We start from the raw sequence: 24,317 nt of genomic DNA, 5'->3' as shown, positions 1-24,317 counted from the left end.
GCCTCTATGGTAAGTGGACTTATCATTAATACCTAACTATATATAATAGTAATATATATCTCATTCAATTCATTTATTTATTATTTTTGATGGATTATTCAATTCATTTAAGTTACCCACTTACCCGCCTCACCGCCCACAATTAGTATAACTTTTTTTTTTTTAACTAAATTTATATATACTCTAATTTCATTTTCTTTGCTACGATCACAACTACCAGTCACATACAACTCTTTATATATATATATAGAAAGTACCCAATAAAAAAACCATTAACAAACAAACAAAATTTCTTTCTAAGAAGAAGAATGACTGAATAAGAACAATCACTGCTAAAATTCTCGAGCTCAATAACTATGTTTAATTGCTACCTATCTTCTTAAACTTTCTTTATTTTCATGAACTCTCTCTCTCTCTCTCTTCACCCACATGCACCCTCCTGTTCGTGCGCTACAAAGAAAATAATATCATAGAAACAGAGAACTTCTTTGGCACACAGCTTGCTTGGCTTCTCTCAATGATTATCTAAATGGTTTTCTTATTTTCTTTGCATGTGACACTGCTTATTTAACAAGCATACACCAGCTCATCCTCCATCATTACGTAACATTATCATTGCAGTGTTCCCCAGTACGGTTTTTTTTTTTTTTACTCTGGTAACTGTTTCTGAAAGTCCAAGAATATGTACAAAGCTTTAACTGGCTATTCAATACTTGCAAGAAAGGGAACAAGTTTGGTCTGATCTGGAGCCATGAAGTAAGTTTTTGTGTGTTTTTGTTTGTGTCTTTCTTTCAACTGTATATTTTCTAGTGTTTCTCTTTGAATTCTTTATTTGGAATCTTTTGAAAGAAAGGAACCTTTTGTGCCTATTATCTGTTAGTATGAAACAAAGAGTTCTGTTAGGCTCAATAGAGTAGCTATTCTTGGGTTCTAAATTCTAAATATTGAAATGTCTAAATTTTGAAGCTTTTGAATTCTGTCTGCTCTTATGTAAGAGACCTTTGGGGGTTTGTGAAGGAGCAGAGAGCCAAAGTCAATAGAAGACAAACAAAATACAAATTTTCTAGATAAAACTGCTTATCTTGACAAAGTAGAGCACGGGCAGAATATTTATAAAAGTCAATCTTTCATAACAAAATTTCCAATAAATGTACCTACAGCTAATGATTATTTTATTAGCATATTCTTTATGTTTAGCTTTCAGACTCTAATTCATCTTCTGCTAAATTCCATGTAGATGTGAGCAAGTTTTGACTACACAGTTTCATTTGAACTGCAAATTTGCTTGACCACTTGGTTCTGCAACTCTGATTGAGAAAATGAACAGCAAAAAGGCCTTCTTGTTCATTTTCTTTTTTGTGTCAATTTTCTCACAAATTGCTGCTGACCCAGTTGAAGATAAACAAGCATTGCTTGATTTCTTTCACAATATCTCACACTCCCACTCTCTCAATTGGAAGGAGAAAACTTCTGTATGCAAAACCTGGACAGGAGTGACCTGTAACAGTAATCAGTCCAGAGTCATAGCCGTCCGATTGCCAGGAGCTGGTTTACAGGGTCCAATTCCATCCAACACACTCAGTCGTTTATCAGCAATTCAGTTTCTAAGCCTCAGATTGAATGCCATATCAGGTCCTTTCCCCTCTGATTTCTCCAAGCTTGTAAACTTGAACTCCCTTCATCTTCAATATAACAAGTTCTCTGGGCCATTGCCTTCGGATTTCTCAGTTTGGCAGAATCTTTCGATCATTGATTTATCAGACAATGGCTTTAATGGGACTATCCCTTCATCAATTTCAAATTTGACTCACCTCACATATTTGAATCTTTCTAACAACTCTCTTTCGGGTGAAATTCCTGATCTCAATATTCCTAGTTTGCAACTGCTAAATTTGGCCGACAATAGTCTTACTGGAAGCGTGCCAAATTCCCTTCAGAGATTTCCAAGTTCTATGTTTTCAGGTAACAATCTTACAATGGAAAATGCTCCTTCTCCTGCTTTTCCGGTTCAACCACCTAGTGCTCAACCATCAAAGAAAGGCATAAAACTTAGTGAACCTGCGATATTGGGTATAGTCATCGTTGGTTGTGTTCTGCTGTTTGTGATTGCTGCTGTTTTTATGATGCTTTGTTGTGCAAATGGAAGAAAAGATGGGGTTCAAGGGAAGGAGAAAAAGAAAGAAGCCTCTTTAAAGAAAGGTGCTTCTGAGAAACCAGATAAAAGTGAGAAGCTAGTCTTTTTTGAGGGAACTAATCTTGCATTTGATTTGGAGGACTTGCTGAGAGCATCTGCTGAGGTGCTTGGCAAGGGAACATTTGGGACAACATATAAGGCAGCTCTGGAGGATGCAGGTACTGTGGTGGTGAAGAGGCTTAAAGAAGTGAGTGTGGGGAAACGCGAGTTTGAGCAGCAGATGGAGGTGATTGGAAGTATTAGGCACGAAAATGTAGCTGCATTAAGGGCATATTACTATTCCAAGGAAGAGAAGCTTGTGGTGTATGATTACTATGACCAAGGGAGCGTGTCTGCAATGTTACATGGTATGTTACACCTTTCCTTTTCCCCTACCTTGCCAAAGTAGAAAATGTATATAATGTGAGGTAATGGAAATTGTGAATCATCATTTGTAGTGTTACTTCCCTGTGAATTGCTTCCTGCTTGTTGCACTAAAGCCTGATCATAAATTTGGGTCGAGATAAAAACAGAACCTTAGGTTATAGGTGGAATTTGTTAATTACTAATTTTTTTGCATGTAAGCTTAAACAAAAATAATCATTGTGATCACAAGGTCCTGTCTGACTGCTTTTAGTGGAGGTTTCTTGATTAAAGTAGGATTTCGTATGAAAATTCAGCTGCTGTTCTAATTCTGAATGCCAGCATGTATGAACATCGAAAAGGAAACATAAGGTAGAATTATATGAAGCTGTTCTCTCAATTCTTTTACAGTCCACCTTTGTAGTTTTATTCTTTTATTGTCCTTGCAATTTTTTCTTGGGTTAAAATATATACTGTTTTAAATTCTCAGGTTATACTTGTTATAAAGATGTTAATGCATCTAAAAATTTTCAGGTAAAAGAGGAGAGGAGGGCCGGATTCCATTAGACTGGGAGACTCGGCTAAGAATTGCAATTGGTGCAGCAAGAGGCATTGCTTATGTCCACACACAAAGTGGTGGGAACAAACTTGTCCATGGAAATCTAAAAGCCTCTAACATTTTCCTCAACTCCGAAAGATATGGTTGTGTATCTGATGTGGGTCTAGTAGCATTGATGAATCCAATGCCAGCACCAATGAGGGCTGCAGGATACCGAGCCCCAGAAGTCACAGACACCCGGAAGGCAACCCAAGCATCTGATGTATACAGCTTTGGGGTCTTGTTGCTTGAGCTCCTCACTGGAAAGTCCCCTATACAAACCACAGGTGGTCATGAAATTGTTCACTTGGTCAGGTGGGTGAATTCTGTGGTTAGGGAGGAGTGGACAGCAGAAGTGTTTGATATAGAACTTTTGAGGTATCCTAATATAGAGGAAGAAATGGTAGAGATGTTACAAATTGGGATGACTTGTGTTGCAAGAATGCCAGAGGACAGACCAAAAATGCCGGATGTTGTGAAACTGGTAGAAGAAGTTCGTCGAGTGAATACAGGAAGTCGACCATCAGCTGAGCTTCGGCCAGAGATTACAAACCCCGCACCTATTGCAGCTGATATAGGAGCAGCCACTGCATTAGCATCTTCCTCCACGACACTTTGAAATTCTTTTTAGTAATTGGTTGTTGCTATGATATATACTTTTCTATTTTCCATTTCAAATTCATAATTAATTGAAATTGAGTTGGGGGAACGCTTTTGATCTGGGGTTGTTTGTGTATCTTAAATTATGTGACGAACTTGATGCCAAGATTAATTTTAGCTACCTTGTCCAGCTAAAGCTTTAAAGTTGACTTGCTTTCTTGGCTGTCCTATTCTTTGGTTAGGACTTGAGTAGTTAGGCATGTGGAGTTTAGTTGTCATTGCTAATATAAACCAATTTGTTATTGTATTATTTATTTAAGTGCTTAGAAGTTATGCATGTGGAATTTAATGGCCATTGCTAATAAAAAACAGTTTATCTGTGCTTGTACACTAGAGCAGATCAGTGCAGGATATATGCTTTCTAGATCCACATAATTTCGAGCGTCTATTGGCTCATAAGTCATAAGTCAAAACCTACCTACTTAATTGGATTTAAGTATATATAATTATATAGCAAACCAATCCCCATTCCCCACCCACCATTGAAAATTATTCCAAACAGACCCCATTTTTTAAGAAATAAGCAACAAGAAGGTCATCCACTGGACAGAGAAAGAGTCGTGTAAGAAAGGTCTTCCAGAGTTTAGATAGACATATAGTATCATACAACTATGACGTGGCTCACAGAGTATAACCGCATGCACTGACTCAGGATAGATTCGGAGGTCAATTATCATCTTTCTTTCAATTTCCAAACTGCTTGGAGATTTTTCCGTATTTTATGGTCATAAACTAAGGTATCTGAGGCAGCTGTTTCTTTAAAACAAATTGCTTGTATTTGCTTCCTTCATAATCATACTTCTGCCAGGAGGATTATATGGATTATCACAAGAAATGGAAAACCATGTGACATACATCACAAGAAATGTCAGTCAAACGATTTTTAGATCATTTTGAATAAATCTATATAACCACATTCAATGATCTCATACATCCAGATGAAACTGGATTGAAGTTGGAAAAAATTACAATATCTTCTTTTATACAAGATTACACACAGGATATTTGAACTCAAAAGCAAACCAAAAAAAAAACTATATATTTCTCAAAGAAGCTTGATGCCGAGCGCAACCTTTGGATGCCATGTTTAAAGAATCACTCGTCTTTACTATATTTCCAATCCCTTGCAGAGTCCACAACACGCGATGGCAAAGGAATGAAGTGCAACTCATTTTCTCAAGATTCTTGTTTTAACACCTCCTGAAATAGACATACAATATGGCTTTAGAAACACTTGAAACCAGTATAACCAAACCAAAGTTGTAAATGCAGTATAGCTAGAGTAATAAATCCAAATGATCCAAAAATTATTTCTTAAAAAATAGTTCCACAGCCCACAGACCTTCAACTTCCTCGAATTGTACTTCCTTTGTCAATTCAGCGCTTGCCTGATACTCAAAACTACAAGAGTTATGGAGCAACAAGTTAGTAAGAGCAATTTTAAGAACAAATTTCAATTATAACCCTACTGCAAAAACTCGTTGAGGGAAAAAAAAATTTGCCAAAAGAGAATATATAGAAACTCATAAGAAAGCACTATTTCAAATAACGATGAATGTGAGCAATAAGTTTTTTTTTTTTTGGATAAGTAATGAATGTGAGCAATAATATTGCAGGTATATCAAAATTCCAATATATTCTAAAACCAATAAACTAAGATCACTACACCAGCACCATTATCTTTTTGTAAAATAAAAGAAGACCACTCCATCAACTCTCACCTAACAATATCTCTCCACATACATAATTATACAGAAGCCATATCTGAAGTATCCTACCTATTTTCTCACTTCATAAAGCAAAAACGGATCTTCCTATTGCCTACAGCTTCTAACAAGAGTGCAGTAAAAGATATTTATATGCACCATTTATGAAGATTAACGGATCCTATAGAGGAATCTATTGATTCTCTCCCAAGTTGTTAGACCATGGGTATATCAATATCCACATTGAGGCAAAAGTATGGAAATAAAACTAAAGTCTAAAGAAGATTATGTTTTCCTTCTTATTATACTATCACATGCTGTGGGTGAGTGTTTGTGTGCAGAAATCAGTGACAGGCCTTAGAAGCAACTCCTAAAGACATTCAGTATGTGAACATATTAATGCAAAACTTAATCAGTGACAGAACTTCAGCTTCTGTAAACCCAAACAATGACTACAGCAAAACTTATGCAGATCATCAAATAATCTGGGTGAACCCCACCTACGCACGATGAGTGGTCCTACAGAAAAGTAGAATGGTGTGTTCAGATGAATTAGCTGGAAGAAAACCTCATGGCCACAAAGTGAACTGAAGGTTTCATCGATTTCCCAAGGTTCTTAAACTCTCCTGATGAAAGCACACATACATGGAAAAACTAAACCTTGAATGCTTGATGCAAACTTCTAAAGACAGTAGAACATTCCATTCATATAAACAATGATGATCTCACATGAAAACAAACACAAAAAAACCCTGATATAAGAAACAGAAAGAGTATTAGCTTTTTTTACCTATTTGAAAAGGCCACCTCAACTTCACCCGACGCACTCTTAGTAGCTTCAACTAACACAGTGACAATTTCAGTCTTCCGGGTACTGGCCATGAGTATATCATACTCTGTAGGAATGATTATTGCAAAGAAATTGTCACTTAGTTCACTCAAACACATCTTCTCCACAGCTGCCAGGGAAATCCTCCGTTTAAGTGCATCAGTCTCAGGGTCAAGAATGTAAATGGCGAAGTCGGTAATTAATAAGATACGCCGTTTCATCTTCCCTGAACCAGTGAACTTCAAGACTTTATCGGCAAATACAACTTGCTTGTCACCTGAGGAGATAAACAAATGGAGTAGCATTTAGACATACAACTATTAAATAGACAAATCTCTCTATTGTGCATGGATGTTTTTTTCCTGCCTTTCCAGGTTGGGGGCTGATGAGAGACTGCAAAATACTTCTACTTAATATTCTATAATATATGTTGCTAAAAAGAGCATTGAACCTACATACTTACACACAAAATTGACCATTCAGGAGACCCAAAATTAAGGAAACTCCAGAAAATTCCAGAAAATGTACATGTAATGATTATTTCTAGACTTGATATATCAACTAGGAAAACCTTCAAATTGGGGTTTAGGTCTGTCTACAATCAACACAGGTTAGGTAAGTGATGAAAGACAGCAAGACAGATTTGCAAAATAGGAAATAAAAGGGGAAATAAGAAAGAAGAATGATTCTAGAATGATTCTAGACTTCACCACCTAAGGGTTCTTGGAAGCACCACCAAGCTTAAAGAAACATCTCTAATCAAAATTCTCATTCAAATTGCACAACCTCAAACTATTCCTAGAGTCCCTTTTTAATAGAAAGGGACTCTCAGACAAGCCATCCTTCGTTTAAAGGCAGTCCCCCACTCATCTCTTGGCACATCCTAATATGTTGATAGCCATTCTTCAAGTTTTTCTTTGTAAAGATCGTGACTCCTGCTATCATATCTAGCATATCATCTAACCTTAGAATAGGAAAGTGATATTTCACAGTGATCTTGTTATTGCATGACTATCCACACACATTTGCCAAAAATACATCCTTCTTAGGGGTTAAAAGTGCAGGTACTGCACAAAGGCTTAACTTTGACAAACAAACCCTTTATGAAGCAATTTTTCTAGTTGCCTCTTTATCTCAACATGTTAATGTCTCATCCTATGGTGAGGAAAGTTTGGGAAAGCTACTCCTGGGACAAAGTCTATAGCATGTTGGGCGTCAAGCGTAGGTGGCAGCTGGTCTGGGAGTTCTTCCAGAAAATTTTTTTACAAGTACAAATTAAATTGACTAAAAGAAGAACAAAAGCTTCTCCAAGAACACATGCTGTGTACTAAAGGTGCATTGAAATCAAGTAAAATTGCAATAATCAAGAAAATCGAAGAAATTAGAGAATGAATATGTTAATCTAATGTTATTAGGAGAAAAGAATTTGAAGGATACAATGTAAGGGGTTAGAGCAGTTTCAGGTGGGTATTTGAATGGCTTTTCCATCAATAATGAAAAGGGTGATACAATGGTGATTTCCCATCTCCTCTTTGTTGATGATACTCTCATCTTTTGTAAAGACAATGTATTTCAACTTCGTTTTTTAAGACGTATCTTTTTTTGTTTCAAGGTTGAGGATCAATCTGAGCAAATAGGAATTGTTCAATGGGTTCAATTTCGAATGTTGAGGAGCTGGACAGTTACGTTGGTTGTTGTGTTTCTTCTCTTCCCATTGGGTCTGCCTTTGGGAGCTCCATTCAAGGCAAAGCACATTTGGGATTCTCTTCTGGAAAAGATGCAAAAGATACTGCCTGGTAGGAAAAAAATATACCTTTCTAAAGGGGGCAGGCTCACTCTAATCAAGAGTACGTTATCTAGCCTTCCAACTTACTCACTGTCTGTGTTCCCTATGCCAGCAGGTGTGGCTAAAAGATTGGAAAACTCCAAAGGAATTCTCTTTGGGGAGAGAAGGGGGGGGGGGGGGGGGGGTATAGGTGACGAGTTCAAATTTCATTTAGTCAATTATAAAGGTTTCTACGCCCCGATTAGCAATTGTGAGTTAGGTATAAAGAATCTGTTGCTTTTTAATAAATTTCTGTTGGGAAAGTGGTTGTGGCAGTACGAGGGGGAACATAATGCGTTGTGGAGTAAGATGATAGATGTGAAAGTATGGCACCACTTGACAAAGTTGGTGTCCTGCTGAGGTTAGGGGACTGTATGGGGTGTGCTTGTGGAAGAATATTTGCCAAGGCTGGGACAGATTCTCTCATTTTGTCACATAAGGTGGTAGGGATGCACTTAAAACTTGCATTTGACTTGATTTGTGGACCGGTGAGACTACTCGTTAGAGGAGGTAACCCAACCTCTTCAACTAGCTTGCAACAGGGATGCTCAAGTAGCATATTAATTAGAATACAGAAATGGTTGTTGTTCTTGGAACCTTCCCTTCATTCAAGTGGTGAATGATTAGGAGCTGGATTCTACGACACTTGACACAACTGCTACACTTACATGCTGCAAAGATTCAGCATGGGGAGGCAGATGAAATATCTGAAGTCTGTCAAAATGAAAGAGCATTTGGAAAGTTTTTGTACCACCAAGGGTGTCTTTCTTCTTGTGGTGTGTGACATTAGGCAAGAACTTGACCACAGAACTTGAGGGAAAGAGATATCATCATTATGAGCTGGTGTTTTATGTAAAAGACATGGTGTGAATGTGCCTCACCTGTTTCTCCATTGAAGTGGCTCGTGAATTGTGGTCATTGATTCTTTCCATGTTTGGGGTTGCCTAGGCTATGCCATTTTCTGTCATAAAGCTGTTCGCTTGTTGGGAGGGATCATTTGATAAACATGTTAAAGGGAGGATTTAGAAGGCAGTTCCTTTATGCATAATCTAGTGTCTTTGGAGAAAGAATAATGCCTGCTGCTTTGATGGTGAAGAACAAGACTTGGCTAAGTTGAAGTTCTTATTGCTAAAGACCCTTTACAAATGGATAACCTCAAGTTGATTCTCTACTGTGGACTGTTTGGAGTTTTTAGATTCTTTACACTTTATATTGCAGAAAGATTACTAAATTCTCCAAGTTGATTCAACCATGCAATAAATGAGGGAATGTTTATATGTATGATCATTATTGCTCTATTTCATTGAAAATTTTATTTAATTTTGATTTTTTTGCAGAAGGATTTTTTTTATCCCTAAATTTTAAATATTTAACAAAGAAAACTCTAGTTTTCCATGTAAAATATTTTTGGGGTAATGTTATTGTGTCGTTTGACATTGGATTTGTTAAAGTTTCCTAGAACAGGCATTATGATTGATCAGAAGTTGAACAAGATCTAATTAGAGTCTTGCTGTGACTCAAAACTTAAGAGTCTCTTTTTTTTTTTGATAAGTAAGAATGATATATACACGAAAGGCTACTCTATGCAAGAAAAACACAGAGCAAACCAGAAAATTACAAGAATGAAAAAAGAAAACAGGGAAAATGCATGCAAACCAAAACTTAAGAGTCTCACTAAGGCCTTCCGAGCTTTCTCACCTATAAGAATCTTGATGGAGTCTTACCATTAGACAAAATGCATGCTATATTTGATATCAAAGTCCACAGAGACAAGTAGCTAAGTTACATGCCTTTAGCTCACACAACTATTCAAAGAATCACAATCAGAAAATCTTTTTGATTAATTTCCCTAAACTCCCATAATCAACTTACACGTTAAACAACTCTATCAGACACTCAACTTGGATTATTTGATTAAACCCAATACACGAAAAGCACAAACTTTTGAGCACTCTACATTAGACATAATAGTAGAGCACACGTATTGATGGCACAAAATGAAGTACACAAAGCACAACTATTACCTATATTAATGGCGAATAACATGTCATGTAACTCTAGAACAACTAGGAAGCACTATAACAGAAAGTAGTCTCCTTTACTTGCCATCAAAATGGTATCAGAATCAGACACACAATGACACAATGTACTCATCCCACATAAAATATATCAACATAACATCAGATACCCACATTACCAAATGCATATTTCCCAATTCTTATAAAATGAAAATTGTTTAATTCAATTTTTTGGGTCAAAATCAAAGTTCCAAACTTTGATTAAACCAGAATGAAACGAAGCAAACCAAGATTGACCCATGTCAAATTTCACAATCAATTTCATGCCCACAACAAGAATTTAGTAAAAAAACCAAGACCCATTAAAAAACGAAACGAGTCAAACAAAAAGAGAAACGAACAAAGCTGACCTTGTTTCTGCAAAATTTTCATCAAGTAGGGATGTGAGGCCACGTCAATGTAGTCACCCTTATAGTCTCTGTGAAGCGAGGCTCTTCTGCGAACCTTGACGCCCATGAACGGTTCTTGATCTTCGGTGACGTTGATATCTGAGAGTCTGAGTCGCAATCCATTTCCCTCTGCGCCGTCCTCAGCGACGTCGTATTTGGGTTCTTGGGATTCGTCGATTTGGACCCGCCTATTCGATCTGATGCGATTCATTGTTTTGCTTTTTTCCGGGTTTGGGAATTGAGTCAGAGTCTGACTCGGTTTGAGTGAGTTGAGCGAGTTTGGTTTTGTAGCGGAGAGAAAATTTTGAGAGGGCTAAGCTGTTTCTGTGCTGTTTGGTGCGCGCACCATGTGGGGAAGGTGAGAGTCGAATCGATATTCTCAATCAAATGGCATAATTATTATTTTTTATTTATAATTAATAGCATAATTATTGTTCATTAAAAAAAGAAGGCATAATTAATTTTAATAATTATAAAAACATAAATAAATACAATAATATAAAATCGGAAAATAATAAAGGACTTTGTTAATAAGTGCTAACCAATATCTGTTAATGAACTAGCTATGGTTTATTTACGATTTATCACAAATTTCACTGCATAGGAATTTGGCAAAATTTTACTTTTCAGCTTAGTTTATTACAAAATAATTTGATTTTCTCCATCTAAATTGACACACATTTAATACCTATTCAATTTTTTCCACATCCCTAAAAAAACTTAAATAATTTATCAGTAACAGGTACTGTACAGCACCCGTTATAAGCACCAATAGTAAATAGTACCTTTTGTTAAATAAAATTGTAGATGTTTTTTTAAAATAATTTATGTAAATATTTTTAGGCCAAAATATTTACATATTTTTTATTTTAAAAAAATATTTTTACGACTTATTACATAAGAAAAACAATGTCATAAACACAGAATAATGGATAAGTGAGTCTTGTATCATAATGGAAGCTATAGTATTTTTCACTTATTAAAAGTTTAAGTTAAGACATTCAATATTCAAATTCTCAAAACACACACAAAACAATGTTAAAGGGTAATTAATTCTTCAAGCATAAAGCATAAACATAGAAACAAACAAATAATTTTGAACTTCCCATTCAATCATATCAAGTGCATAAAGGCACAATGAATTCATATAAGTTGCTTAAATAAATAAGCTTTTGTTAACAATATTGTATCTCAATTTATTGACATTTTTTAGTTTTTTTCAACAGGAACATTCATGATTCAAATCATTTTAATTGATTGACACCACCACCGCTACTCTCTGCCACTACTGACAGTCTATTGCTACCAACCTTTGCCACCATTGGAAGCCAGTTGCTCTGCCACTACCGGTAGTTTTCATAGCATTTTTAACCAAATGATTGAAATTTTTTTTACCTTATGTAACTTTACGCTTTGGAAAAATATTTTCCGCCGAACCAAATCAATATTGCCTAAGGGGCGGATTCAAATACGTGTCATTTATTGTGAACAATGTTATAAGATTTTTATTTTTATTTATTTATTTTATGAATAAGAAAATCATACCAACCAAAATAAAAATAATACATCTCAAACAACAAAAATAACAATCCCCAGGTAGACAAAGCACCATAACAACATTTTCCCCGTAAAACACCTAAACAACTACCTAAACACAAGCAATAACATCTACTCCAAAATTAGAAGACTACACTGAAACAACACCTCTACCTCTACCATACAACTCCAAGAACAAATGAACCAATCAAAACCCCCCAAAAAAAAAAGAAAAAAAAATGCCAAATCAATCAGTATGCAACTACAGGCCAGGAAATAGAACAATAATCTTACAGCTTGTGAATTTCAATGTTACACCTTTTTTTTTTTTTAGAAGAATTTTAATGTTACACTTGATTATAATAAATTTGATATAATTTTTAAAGATGCAATCCTTGTCAATTAAACCAATAAAAAATAAAATATGATTAAGAGGCTTATGATTTAATGTCATAATTGCAACTGAATTTTTCTTATATAAAGATCCCCAAATATATATATATTTTAATTTTTTTTTATATAAGATAGAAATTCTACTCTAACATAATTTAAGTGCATATGTGTGTGAAAGCTCCCTCCTAGAGACTTGAACACCGGCTCTTATCCCCCATACCCCACAAGCACTTATACTTGTGGAGTGACCATCGCACCAAGGGTGTGCGGTAATAAAGATCCCTAAATCTTATTTGTAATGCTAACATGACAGTATTATTTAGTGTAAATGATACAATTAACTGAATCATTAAATATAATAAGGCTTCCAATTGTCGTTAATCCCAAACTGGGTTAGAGACAAAACCAATAATTCCATCTCAACACGTAAGAGCATTCTCATAAAAAATGCTAAAATGCTAAAAGTGCTATTAATAACATCAAACACACGAAAAACAAACTACATCAAAGATGTTAAATCTTATAATTTTTAACACCCAGCTACAATGGGCTGTCATAGATGACAGCTCACTATAGCAAAAATCTCAAAACTTAAAATAGTCTTTTATTAAGTTTCTCTCTCTTTCTCAATAAAATATAATTTCTCTCTCTTCCTCATTTTTTTTTTTTTCTCTCAATCCAGTTTTAGCCTTCTTCCTTCTCTGGTTTTATTTTTTTTTTCAATGCCTCTCTTCTCCCTCTCTGGGTTCATGGTCGGCATTCTTGAGTTGGAGTCGGCCTTTTTTGCTGAAGTTGAGATTGGAGAGGCTAGGCTGCTAGGGTGGTGGTTATTTTTGTGGCTAGGGTGGGTATTGGTTGGGGTTTTGTGGTGGGTTTTGGGTGTAGAAAACTAATCTGAAGAATGGAAGAACAAGGGAAGGGTGGTGGGTGGTGTTGCTCGATAGGTCTCGCTAGGTTACTAATGGTGCTTCTTTATTTTTTTACTTAGGTTGCTGGGTAATGGTGGTGGGTTTGTGGTTGGTGTGTCATGGGTTGAGGCAAAGAGAGGATGAGAGGGAAAAGTGGGTTGGTGTGCCGTGGTAGTGTTGTGGGTAGTGTTGTGTGGGTTGAGGCTGGTGGGTGGTGTTGTGGGTTGAGGCCAATGGGTTGTGCCGTAGGTTGAGGTCGGTGGGTTGTGCCATGAGTGGTGCCGTGGATGACGCTGTGGGTTGTGTCATGGTGGTGCCGTGGGTATGTGGTGGCTTGGGTGATGAGAATAAAAAATGATAAATAAATAATATTTTAATGAAGTGATAAAAAAATAGAAATTTTGATATTGGTGTATTGAAAAGTAATATGTTAAATGGTATAAAGTTGGGTTTTTAGATGCTAAATGCTAAAATTTTTAAAACCCTATGCTCTAAAACAAAGAACCCAATCCAATTTTGTTCAACAATTGCAAAATAATAACTTTCATCCTTATTATTTTATTTTATTATATTTTTTAGAAATAACTTTCATCCGTAATTGACTTGTCTTCTCTTCTTTGCCTTTCAACTATGACAAAGTATATTTTTATTTTTGACCAATTCATATGCTATGCCAGCACATTTCTTTCTTGCACCTTATGGTATTTGAGAAAATAGGAATATGTACTTTACGTGTTTTGTCATTTTAGTGCCTATTAATTTAAGCCACCACCTTTTGTCTTAATTGCGAAGGTTTTTATTATTATTATTATTATTATTAGCTTATAAATCATTAAACCACAAAATAAAAAAGGTCCACCTTCTACGTATGTGGTTAAAAGAAACAAAAAGAAGGATTCCAAACCCATAGATAACATCTTAGGTGTAGAAGTTTGATTTATATCTTCTTTTTTAATTTTTAATTACAATTGTAACGTCTATATTTTTTTTCTTCAAAATATTGAATGGAAAAGAAAATTTGGTCACAGAACGCGGTTGTGTAAGTTGGCAAATCATAGGCATATTATTAGATGGATTGCTATTTAAGAAATTCAAAAAAAAAAAAAATTGGAAAAAATTTATTTTATAAAAAGAAAACGGTAAATTTATTAAGTAAAAATAGTCAAATCAACTAAAATTAAGCATTATGTGATGAAATATCTTTCATCCAAACTGAAAAAGTACTAACATAAATGGTGAGAATTTTTGCATGTTCAATTAAATGACTAGAAGAGATGATAGAAACAAGGTAAAAAAAAAAAAAAAAGAAGAGATAATAGAAACATTCTCATTTCTCAAAAAAATTGATAATTGCTATTTTTTTAAGTAGCAATTATTACTGTGCTTTTATTTACTAAGAATCAAATAAAAATGATTGAGTTCAAGTTTCTAAGAGAGAGTTTCACACATATATATATTAGACTAATTTAGAATAAAATTTATAGCTCATATTAAAAAAAATGGAATAATGATGAGATTTTATTGTTATAATTTGGTTACCTAAAATCAATGAATCAATCAATCCAACTGTTAAGACAATCGGGGGGATGGTGGTGCACTACTGGAAAAAATGTTGTGGCAAAAGAGATTAATGATCTGTTTGAATATCACTTATTTTGCTGAAACTGAAAATTTATTACTAAAAATACTATAGATAAATGTAAAAATTAGTTGAGATAGTACAATGAAATCCATGAATAAGTATTAAAAATACAGTGATATTATGAATAATAAAAAAAATAAATTAAATAGTAAAATAATTTTTATTTTTTATTAGTATTTAAACGGAAGCTAAATCTCATCCAATAAATTAAAAAAAAAAGGCTAATTTTTAAAAAAGGTATAAAAAAAAAAAAAAAAATTGGCGTGAGCGTGAGTCGGCAAATGAAAATGAATTGAAGAGAAGTCCACTTTCGGCGTAAAAAGGGAAACAGCAATCATATCGTAAAGAAGACGCAAACGCGGGACGGGACCCACTATCAAATTATAAAAAAAACAAAACAACTCTCACCCAATCAAACTCTTCCTTCTTTCTTTCTTCTTCTCTCTTTCCACCATTTCCATTTCAGAGAGAAGAGAAAGTAAATAAAAAAAAAAAAAGAGAGGAGGAAGGAAAGGAAAGGATCTCTCTCTTTGTACGGCTCCTCCATCCTCTTCAACCTCTTTCTCTCTCTAGCTCTATATCTCTCTCTCTATATATACTGGTGTTTACGGTCGAGACGAGAGTAGTGTTGCGTGTTTTAGATTTTTGGATTGGTGATCTTTTGTTGAGGGTTTGGGGATCTTGTGAAATTAGGGTTTCTCGATATGGCTTCCAAGCGGATCTTGAAGGAGCTCAAGGATTTGCAGAAGGATCCTCCTACTTCTTGCAGTGCCGGTACTCCATTCTCTCTCTTATCTTCAACTTTGTTTATGGTAGCTTTGTCTTGCTTGATCTCTGTAGTTTTATCTTTATTTTTACTTATCTTTTTTTTGCTGTAACTTAAATTATTGCCGATTTGTTTTTTATTTATTTATTATTTTTGGTTGATTTGCGAGCTTTGTAGCTCAACTGACACCTTCTGGTGTTTTCAACAGAGACCTCATAATATAAATCCCACCTACCCCAGCTATTGAATTATCAAAAAGTAGAAAAAAAAAAATTCAAAATTGTTGAGTGTATATGTATTTTTTAAAATGAATTTTGATTGATGTAGATAAATATGGAGAAGATGCATGGATTATGATCTGAATTCATTGCAAAATGTGTCCAATTTTGTGTATGGAAATTGGGTCATCGGCGTCTGAGTTGGCGGTTGCCCCATGTTGTATGGTTGGTTGAGGTTTTGTCTAATCTGTGAATTTTAGGCTGTTGGGTTTGAAAGGGTTATGGTATTTTTAGAGATTTTCGTGTGATGATGGAACGGATTAGGAAATCGAAGCTAAAAGTAGAAAAATTCTCTCTCCAATAATGGGTAAGTTTAGTGAGTACTAATTTTGTAGTGCTTCTGGCATTGATGATGGGTTTTAACACAGTTTGAAAATGCAATTTCTTGATTGCTGATTGGTGGTGCGTGTGTGAAAGGAGCGGGGATTTATTGAGCAACTGTTGCTTCATTATCCAGTGGCTACTGGTATGTGGTCTTTTGTGTTTGTTTTGTTTGAGATATATTGTGGGATGCCTAGGACTCTGTTTGAGATGTTGGAGTGTTGGTAAGGAAGATTTCACTGGTATAAAGTCTCAAAGATTTGGAGGGTTATGTGGACAATATGGCGAGACAGAAGAACATTGGATGGAGTTGCAAGTCCTATATATGCTATCAAACAGACTTTTTTTGAGGTCCTTGTACACTTGGATGTGCGTGCCTTGGACAACATTCCCGCTTCATCTTTTCTTGACTTTCTATTGTATTTAATTATGTGATTGTAATTCTTTAGGAGTGGTTTGCTATGCATTCTGTGCATGTGAACCGTCTCCTCTTCTGAATAATATAATTTTTACTTAGCAAGAGAGGGGGTAAAAAGGATTGTTGGGGGGGGGGGGGGTTAACATATTTTGGAGTACTTATGTCATTTTCAGAGATTATGCATGACATCGTAGTCTTCTCATATAATTTCGGTTTAAATGTACCTAGTTACCGTCAGCCACTATGACCTTGGAATTATTCATATATCTTGAGGCAATCAAACCTTGATCTTTTGAATGGGATGGAATTTAATATGTATTGCAATTGTGCATTTATGAAGAAGGGTAGATTCAAGGAACTCTCGATTCCATTATTTTTGGTAGTACTTGTTTTGTTTAATAACACTAGGACTTTATCATGCGCAGGCTTTATTGCCAGGATCTATTTTAAGGTACTACTGCAACACTCACAGATGTTCACTTTCTATAGTTCCTTTTTTATTTTTATATTTTTTATTGGATAAAGGACAACATTTTATTAACATACAAGAACAAAGTCTCCAAGCAGTAAGTGACGGCACAAGTCAAATGACCACACAAAGCTCAACTAACTAAGAATAGAAACACACTCTCCAGAGACTGCACACAACCCTGTTTTGCAGGAAATTCTTGAACCTACTATCTCCCACAAGCCTAAGTCTAAAATCACTTCTTATATACTTGAGGACGCTCTCCTCAGAGAGGATATTACAACTGTAGACACAGGCATCTCCCTTGATCAAAAGAAAGAGATAGTGTCAGCAAAAGACTCTCTACTTATTCATATCTTTTTCCTTCAAAGCATGGACTCCCCAATGCACTGCATCATTCTAGCTTAACAGGTTGCATACTGCGGAGACAACCTTAAAATCTGAATGCAAATTTTCTTAGAGAAAGGCATTTGAAAAAAAAACAGTGAATGTTTCCTTGCTAACCCCAAGCTAGTAATCTTTCTATAGTAGTCAATCTATCTTTGGTTGCTAACCATGCCACAAAAGCATGCTTAAGGATATTACCCTTGCACCAGATGAGATTTGCCCACTCCTCCTCCTGATGTTTAACCTGGATTGCTTCCCAAGTAGACTTACAAGAGAAAATATTTGATGAAGGGAGCCAGAGTACAGAATCTGACTGGCCAGGTCTAATATGAAGAGATCCTGCTTGAATTGACACAAGATCATTTGATCTAGCAGGTTGCCAACACCATTGACCATCTTTTAGAATACTTGATATTTTTGCATTTACAGTACTTGCAGCACTATTCAACTCCTGGTGGTCAAACCTATTGTAAAGAACCCCCAAAGAAGGCAATTTTCCAACCATTAAAAAACTGTCACCTGACTTAATCATGTGCTTAAGCACAGCTTTAGGCACTGAGTTCAATTCAGGAGCTTTCTAATTCTGCAGTCCCAGGAACAAACCTGAGGCACAACCACCATCCAAAAACCTTACCCTTCAAAAGAGTTGATGAATCTAAATAATTTATAGTATGTTTGCATAAATTGGGATGAAGTTGGACCACCATTATTATCTCTTAAGTTTGTGGTACAAAAACTGAATTTATGAGTGTAATGGTTCAGCCGGTAAACTCTTTTTTAGTAAGATCTTTAATTTATTTTAAAATATAACTTACCATTAAATTTATTAAATTTTAAGAAGTGCCACCTTTTCTTCTTATTATTTTTTTAAAGAGTTTTATAGTTGGCCCACACAAATGTTTTTTATGGGTGCAAACTATGAGGGGTATTCTAGTGCTGAACATATAGCACTCAAATATTTTCTAAATTTCAGTGGGAGCAATTGCCTCAACTCAATGTAAGGTAGTTTCACCCATGCTTTTGTAATGGCTGTCTAGGTGTTGAAGTTGGGACCAAAGAATTTGTTTTTCCTGCAAAAGTTTACTCTAGTTAAGGACTTTTGATAGCTTTGGATTTTTGTTCCATATAAATTGAAATTTGTAATTTGTTATGAACATCAATCATGAAGTTTTGCAATGATTTGAGGATCCTTGTCTGGAGTTGGATGGGGAGAGTGATGGTAACCTTTGAATGGAGTTGGGAGAAGCATGTTTGGGTGGATTGTTGTAGTGATACTGTCTACTTTGTGTTGACTGGACCAATGATCGGGCTATGCTACCATTCTCCTGGTTAAACTGGCAAATCTGGCTTGGTCTTCTAAATTTTAATATTCTTCTTGACCTGAGCTACCCACTGGGGTCAACGCATGGAAGTTTGATGGATCAGAAATCAAAAAGATGCTCTACAGTTTATCAAAAAAAAAAAAAAGATGCACCTACATTTCTAAGATTTGCAGGAAAAGAAAAATTCTTTTTTCTCTCAATACCCAAAACTGAAGGAAACTCTTGATCTAGTGTTACATTGGCAACCATATTCTCTCACTTTTTTTGGGTTTCTGTATTACGTCAATTGTCCATATGAGTTCTTTGCTGTATTATTGGAGCTAAAGCTAATGTATCTTCTTGTAAGAGGCGTAAAATTTGTGCTGCAGTATCCTTTAATTGTTCTTTTTTCATTTTATATACATTTATTTTTACTTATTGGCTCACAGTATTGATCTTGCAGGCCCTGTTGCCGAAGATATGTTTCACTGGCAAGCAACAATAATGGGTCCTCCAGACAGTCCTTATGCAGGGGGTGTTTTCCTAGTTACTATCCACTTTCCTCCAGACTACCCATTTAAGCCCCCCAAGGTACTTTGTTCCTGCTTTATGTTTATATTGGAAATTATTCATGCACTATCTTAAAGTGTACTTTATATAAATTTCCATCGTTCTTAGTTGCAACTCTGAAGTTTACTCATAGTGCTGCTGAGATTGAAGTGTGATTGGCTTTGAACTTAAGTTAATCTCTACTATAGTGTGCTGTAACATACTGAGTCTTTTTTAAGCTGTTATCGGTGTTACTTATTTTTCTTTTTGTTTTTTTGGCTGCATTTACTTATTTTATGTTGGAAGCATTTATTGTGTTGTGTATTTATTTGAACTTTTTGAATGGAAAACAATTTATTGGTTTACATTTATTTGGTAATTGCACCAGAGGATTTGGCTTCAATTTCTAAAAAGAGGTGCCAATGTGAGTTTAGAATTTTGGGATGTATATTTAGGAAAGTCAAACATGCATGCCAATAATAATAATATTATTTATGTACATTGTGTTTTGAAGTATCATCAATCCTTGATGTAGCTCTCTCTGTCTGTTTGTCTGTTTCTCATACATTATGTATCATGCAGGTTGCATTCAGAACAAAGGTGTTTCACCCAAATATAAACAGCAATGGGAGCATTTGCCTTGACATCTTGAAGGAGCAGTGGAGCCCTGCCCTTACCATTTCCAAGGTATTTGTCCTGTAACCTTGTAAGCACCATTTTGTATATGGAAAGGCCCTCATCCTAGAAGTTATGGATTACTGGTTATCATAATGCCATATTTCTGGCGGCTTACATATCAAAAGATTTTTTTGCAAGCTTATGATATTTTACGAATGAGAGTGTTCATCTTTGGCAGCTTTAATATGCTGAATCATTGTGACATAGAACTGATAGATTTATCTCCATTTCTTTGTATCTCTTGGTGGGTGGAATAGACAGGGTCAATTACAAATTATTAGTGCACCTGTATGTAAGGATGGTAATGGGCTGGGGCCGGATAGCTCTGTCCCCCTTTGTGGGGTGAGGAAAACTTGCATGAGGCTGGAGCAGGGCATGTTGGGGCCAAGCCATTTTGCCATCCTATTGAGGTGGTGCCAACACTGATGAGTGTAAGAGAAATAAGAGAGAAAGGGGAAGGGTGATGGTGAGAGTACTGAGAGAGAAAGATGCATATTTTAGATGGTAATAGGCTATGTATAAAATGATTAAGTTCTACATAAACTACATAAATAATTTAAACACACACACTGTGAGATGGGGTGGGAAAAACCACTGACTGGGCTGGTCGGGTTGGAGCCCTGGGGGAGAAGGTGGGGAGGGAATATTTTGCCATTCATAGGGGGATACTACTGATACAGCCGTTGAATGTTTTTTGTTAATAATGAGCCTATATGAAGTAGGGCATCATACTCACGTGTTTGCTTTCTGATGGATGTGGTTATTTGACATCTTAAAAAGTACCAATTATAATTTCATTTCTGTAGATTTTAATTTTTTGTGATTGGATTTATAGGTACCCCTAGAGATATTCCTTTGTCAAGCTTTCTCTATTCAATTTAACTGAGTAAAATCAATTTTCAGTGGGTAAAAATTGTTTGTTCTGTTCATCGTTAGGTGTTGCTTTCAATCTGTTCTTTGCTGACGGACCCAAATCCTGATGATCCTTTGGTGCCTGAGATTGCTCACATGTATAAGACAGACAGGAACAAATATGAAACAACTGCTAGGAGCTGGACCCAGAAGTATGCCATGGGCTAAACAAGCTTTGGTATGTGAGGGGAGGGCACCCTTGTTTTCTCTGTATTTTTCAGCCTATGTATCAATGTTTGTTGTATCCTCTACCCCAAAATGAACCAAAGAAGAGGTTCATAACATTTCTCAGTTAAAGATGAAAGAAAACACAAACACATGTTTGATGTCTTGTTGTATGGATAATTGGATCTTTAGCACAATGAAATGTGTCTGTATTAACCTTGTTTCCATAATCCTTCTGATTAGTGAGGACTGCATCGCCATTATGGTTTCCTGTTTTTAATTTTCTGTTGGGAGAGGATTTTCTGGTTTTGTCTTTCGTTAAAAGGAGGAAGAATTTTCTGTTTTGATCATCCTAGTGCTTCTTGATTAAGTATGGGATTCTATATGGGATTAGCTGAAAAGATAAGTTGGGCTTTAGCAATTCTTAATCCTGTCGAGTTATTGATATCCTTTGGATTGGATCCCAGCCCTGCATTTGGGGAGGGAATATATGTCTAGCTTTCTTTTATTGCTTGGCAATCGTAAAACAGAGAGAAGAAATGTGTGTTTTGATGACATAGCAAAATCCAACCTTTTTTTTTTAGAGCAAAATCTAACTAATTCATTTTAATTGTAATAAGTGGAGTAGTCAGGATTTCTATTTAGAGAAGTAAAATTAATTTTAAAAATATTATTTGATATTAATAACAAAATAACTAAATTGCAAACTAATATACTCATAAAAAATCTAATATAAATGTAAGTAGTAATTCATTTTTTGTAAGTTGTAACTCATTTTTTCGCACGTTTAATCTACTCAAAAGTCTTTTTATATTTTGAAATTGTTGAATGACTTTTTACTCCTAATAGTCCTTTAAAAAAAAAAAAAATTTTAATTCCTAATAGCTTATGCATTTGGTATAAATTGTATTGAGATTTAGTGCAATAGCAATACACCATGCAATTAATCATAGGGTATAAAAAAAGATGTTAAAAAATAAAGTGAAAGTAAAATAGTAAAAAGTTGAAGGTTAAAAATTATTTTATTCAAGAGTTGAGATTAAGAATGACTTTTGAAAATTTTAATCTCAATCTTTAATTTGCTATTGCATGTTGTAATAACTATTGCACTGGATCTCAATTTGTATAGACTTACTTAACTTTTTGCTAGAAGCACGCTAAAATAGATTTGTATTTTGAAAATGAGAAAGTGAACTTTTTAAAAATGGTACATAAAAATAAAAAGTTTATAGAAAAAGCACATAAATACATAAAATTTAGACATTTAATTCTATTTCTTAAAATATGGAAGAGAAAATTGTAAAAAAAGCCTTAGGGTATGTTTGGCCACTTTTTTTTTATACCGATTTTCTACTTTCTAGGCCAACAAATTTGTTTGGTAACTCAAAATAGACGAAAAACAAAAATGGTTTCTTAATCTCAATTTCCGAAGAAAACTGAGAATAGCTGATAACTTGTTTTCAGTTATGAAGTCTAGGCTTCGAGACCTAACTGAAACAAAAAAGTGAAACCAAAAGCACAATAACAAAGTCCAAATTAAACTTGCGGCCAAACCCAAACCCACTACTCTCTCCTCCCTTCTTCCACTTTCCTCTCGTCATCCATGAAATCATTTTTGGTTCACAGCTTGATGTGCAGAATCACCAAAGATGACAAACTTGAGCATCAATTAGCAGTGATACATGAAGAAATGACCTAGGCCTAGAGTTAAATGAGATTTCATGTTCAAGTTTTGGTCTTATGTTTTAAAGATACAATGCCTATACGTTCGGACTTTAGTGAGCTTGTTTTAGTCTGGCAACAAATGCATGTACCTGCTATGCTGACATGTGATTGTTTAGACACATCTTTCTTTCTCTTATTTTTTTTAAATAAAAAATTCATAAATTAGCTTAAAAAATAATATATAATATATTAGTTCATCACTTAGTTAATGGTCTGTTCTTCCCCCCAAAAATATGTTAAAAAGTCACAAGAAATTCCCATTCTTGTTTTAATAAACTAACCAAATGTGTTTTTAATTTTGGAAACACAATAAATTTTTTTTTTCCAAAACAAGTTTTTGGAAGCAAAAAACAAAAATAATTATCAAACATAACCTTAGCTTCTTATACTATTTAACTTATTTACTATTTTACCCATTAAAACCCAGATAAAAAAAAAAAAAAAAAAAGATAAAAAAAATATAGAGGCGGCTTCAGGGAAAATTGGAATAAACAGATTTTGTTATTATTATTTTTTGAGTAAATAAGTAATATTCTTTATGAAATAAGTAAATAACAACAACAAACTTTGTTAATATTCTTTATAATAAGTAAATAAGTAATATTCTTTAGATTTTGTTATTATTATACCCACAAAAACAACAACAAACAACTTTAAAAGTCCGTTTGGTACGTGTGTTTAAATAACAGTTTTTATTTTTTAAAAAAATATATGAAAAAATATGTAAAAATACATATAACATTGTTTAAAAACTGAAAATGTATATTTAAATACATGTATCAAAAGACTCCTAAGTGAGTCAAGCAAAAAACTAAAAGCTTTCAATGTGTCACGGAGCAGGGCACCTCCTTTAGGAATGAACTTTCAATGTGTCACACCCACCTCCTTTAGGAATGAACTTTCAATGTGTCACGGAGCAGGGCACCTCCTTCAGGAATTGGTTCAATGTGTCACGGTTCTCAAGGGACAGGCTCACCTCCCGTTCAATACCCTCCTGTTTTCTCCATTTTTTAAATAGATGAAGGACACGTGTAAGTGAAGCAATCCAAAGGCTAAAAAAGAACCCACAAAGCAACTTACTCTCTCTCCGTCTTCCTATCTCTAGAACTCCAGAACTGAGTATTTCTCAGTAAATTGTCTTGTTCCTTCCTTCATCTTCTACACAAAGATGGTAAAAATCCACAAAACAGTGCACAAATCTCCAGTACTATAGCAATTACTGAAAAAATCAACTATCTCCATTACTCT

The 24,317-nt window shown here is 34.8% G+C and overlaps 3 protein-coding genes across 3 annotated transcripts; 2 read left to right on the top strand and 1 right to left on the bottom strand.

The window, feature by feature from the left end:
- Positions 1-280: 280 nt before the first annotated feature.
- Positions 281-4,048, top strand: LOC126700221 (probable inactive receptor kinase At4g23740). The gene is made up of 3 exons (XM_050398254.1): positions 281-756; positions 1,238-2,541; positions 3,071-4,048. The coding sequence occupies exons 2-3, from the start codon at positions 1,320-1,322 to the stop codon at positions 3,751-3,753; spliced, it is 1,905 nt and encodes a 634-aa protein (XP_050254211.1). The 5' UTR covers positions 281-756; positions 1,238-1,319; the 3' UTR covers positions 3,754-4,048.
- Positions 4,049-4,660: 612 nt separating this feature from the next.
- LOC126700222 (uncharacterized) lies at positions 4,661-11,004 on the bottom strand. Its single transcript, XM_050398255.1, has 4 exons — positions 10,583-11,004; positions 6,291-6,606; positions 5,137-5,195; positions 4,661-4,994 (listed from the first exon to the last, which is right to left on the bottom strand). Exons 1-4 carry the CDS (start codon positions 10,830-10,832, stop codon positions 4,963-4,965), a joined length of 657 nt encoding a protein of 218 aa, XP_050254212.1. The 5' UTR covers positions 10,833-11,004; the 3' UTR covers positions 4,661-4,962.
- A 4,533-nt stretch (positions 11,005-15,537) lies between these two features.
- On the top strand, positions 15,538-21,574 carry LOC126700259 (ubiquitin-conjugating enzyme E2 10). Its single transcript, XM_050398324.1, has 4 exons — positions 15,538-15,874; positions 19,504-19,631; positions 20,172-20,276; positions 21,204-21,574. Exons 1-4 carry the CDS (start codon positions 15,805-15,807, stop codon positions 21,345-21,347), a joined length of 447 nt encoding a protein of 148 aa, XP_050254281.1. The 5' UTR covers positions 15,538-15,804; the 3' UTR covers positions 21,348-21,574.
- The last annotated feature ends 2,743 nt before the right edge of the window (positions 21,575-24,317 follow it).

Source organism: Quercus robur, chromosome 9 (assembly GCF_932294415.1).
Source record: "Quercus robur chromosome 9, dhQueRobu3.1, whole genome shotgun sequence".
Taxonomy (NCBI): Eukaryota; Viridiplantae; Streptophyta; class Magnoliopsida; order Fagales; family Fagaceae; genus Quercus; species Quercus robur.
The sequence above is the reverse complement of the archived record's forward strand: the minus strand, read 5'-3'. Positions and strand labels throughout refer to the sequence as shown.

Excerpts from the sequence above, each read along its gene's own strand:
- LOC126700221 (XM_050398254.1), top strand. The coding sequence starts at position 1,320 with ATGAACAGCAAAAAGGCCTTCTTGTTCATTTTCTTTTTTGTGTCAATT. Across the intron at positions 2,542-3,070 it reads CGTGTCTGCAATGTTACATG|GTAAAAGAGGAGAGGAGGGC; the intron begins GTATGTTACACC and ends AAAAATTTTCAG.
- LOC126700222 (XM_050398255.1), bottom strand. The coding sequence starts at position 10,832 with ATGAATCGCATCAGATCGAATAGGCGGGTCCAAATCGACGAATCCCAA. Across the intron at positions 6,607-10,582 it reads GAAAATTTTGCAGAAACAAG|GTGACAAGCAAGTTGTATTT; the intron begins GTCAGCTTTGTT and ends TTATCTCCTCAG. Across the intron at positions 5,196-6,290 it reads GAGGTGGCCTTTTCAAATAG|TTTTGAGTATCAGGCAAGCG; the intron begins GTAAAAAAAGCT and ends TAACTCTTGTAG.
- LOC126700259 (XM_050398324.1), top strand. The coding sequence starts at position 15,805 with ATGGCTTCCAAGCGGATCTTGAAGGAGCTCAAGGATTTGCAGAAGGAT. Across the intron at positions 15,875-19,503 it reads TCCTACTTCTTGCAGTGCCG|GCCCTGTTGCCGAAGATATG; the intron begins GTACTCCATTCT and ends TTGATCTTGCAG. Across the intron at positions 19,632-20,171 it reads ACCCATTTAAGCCCCCCAAG|GTTGCATTCAGAACAAAGGT; the intron begins GTACTTTGTTCC and ends TGTATCATGCAG.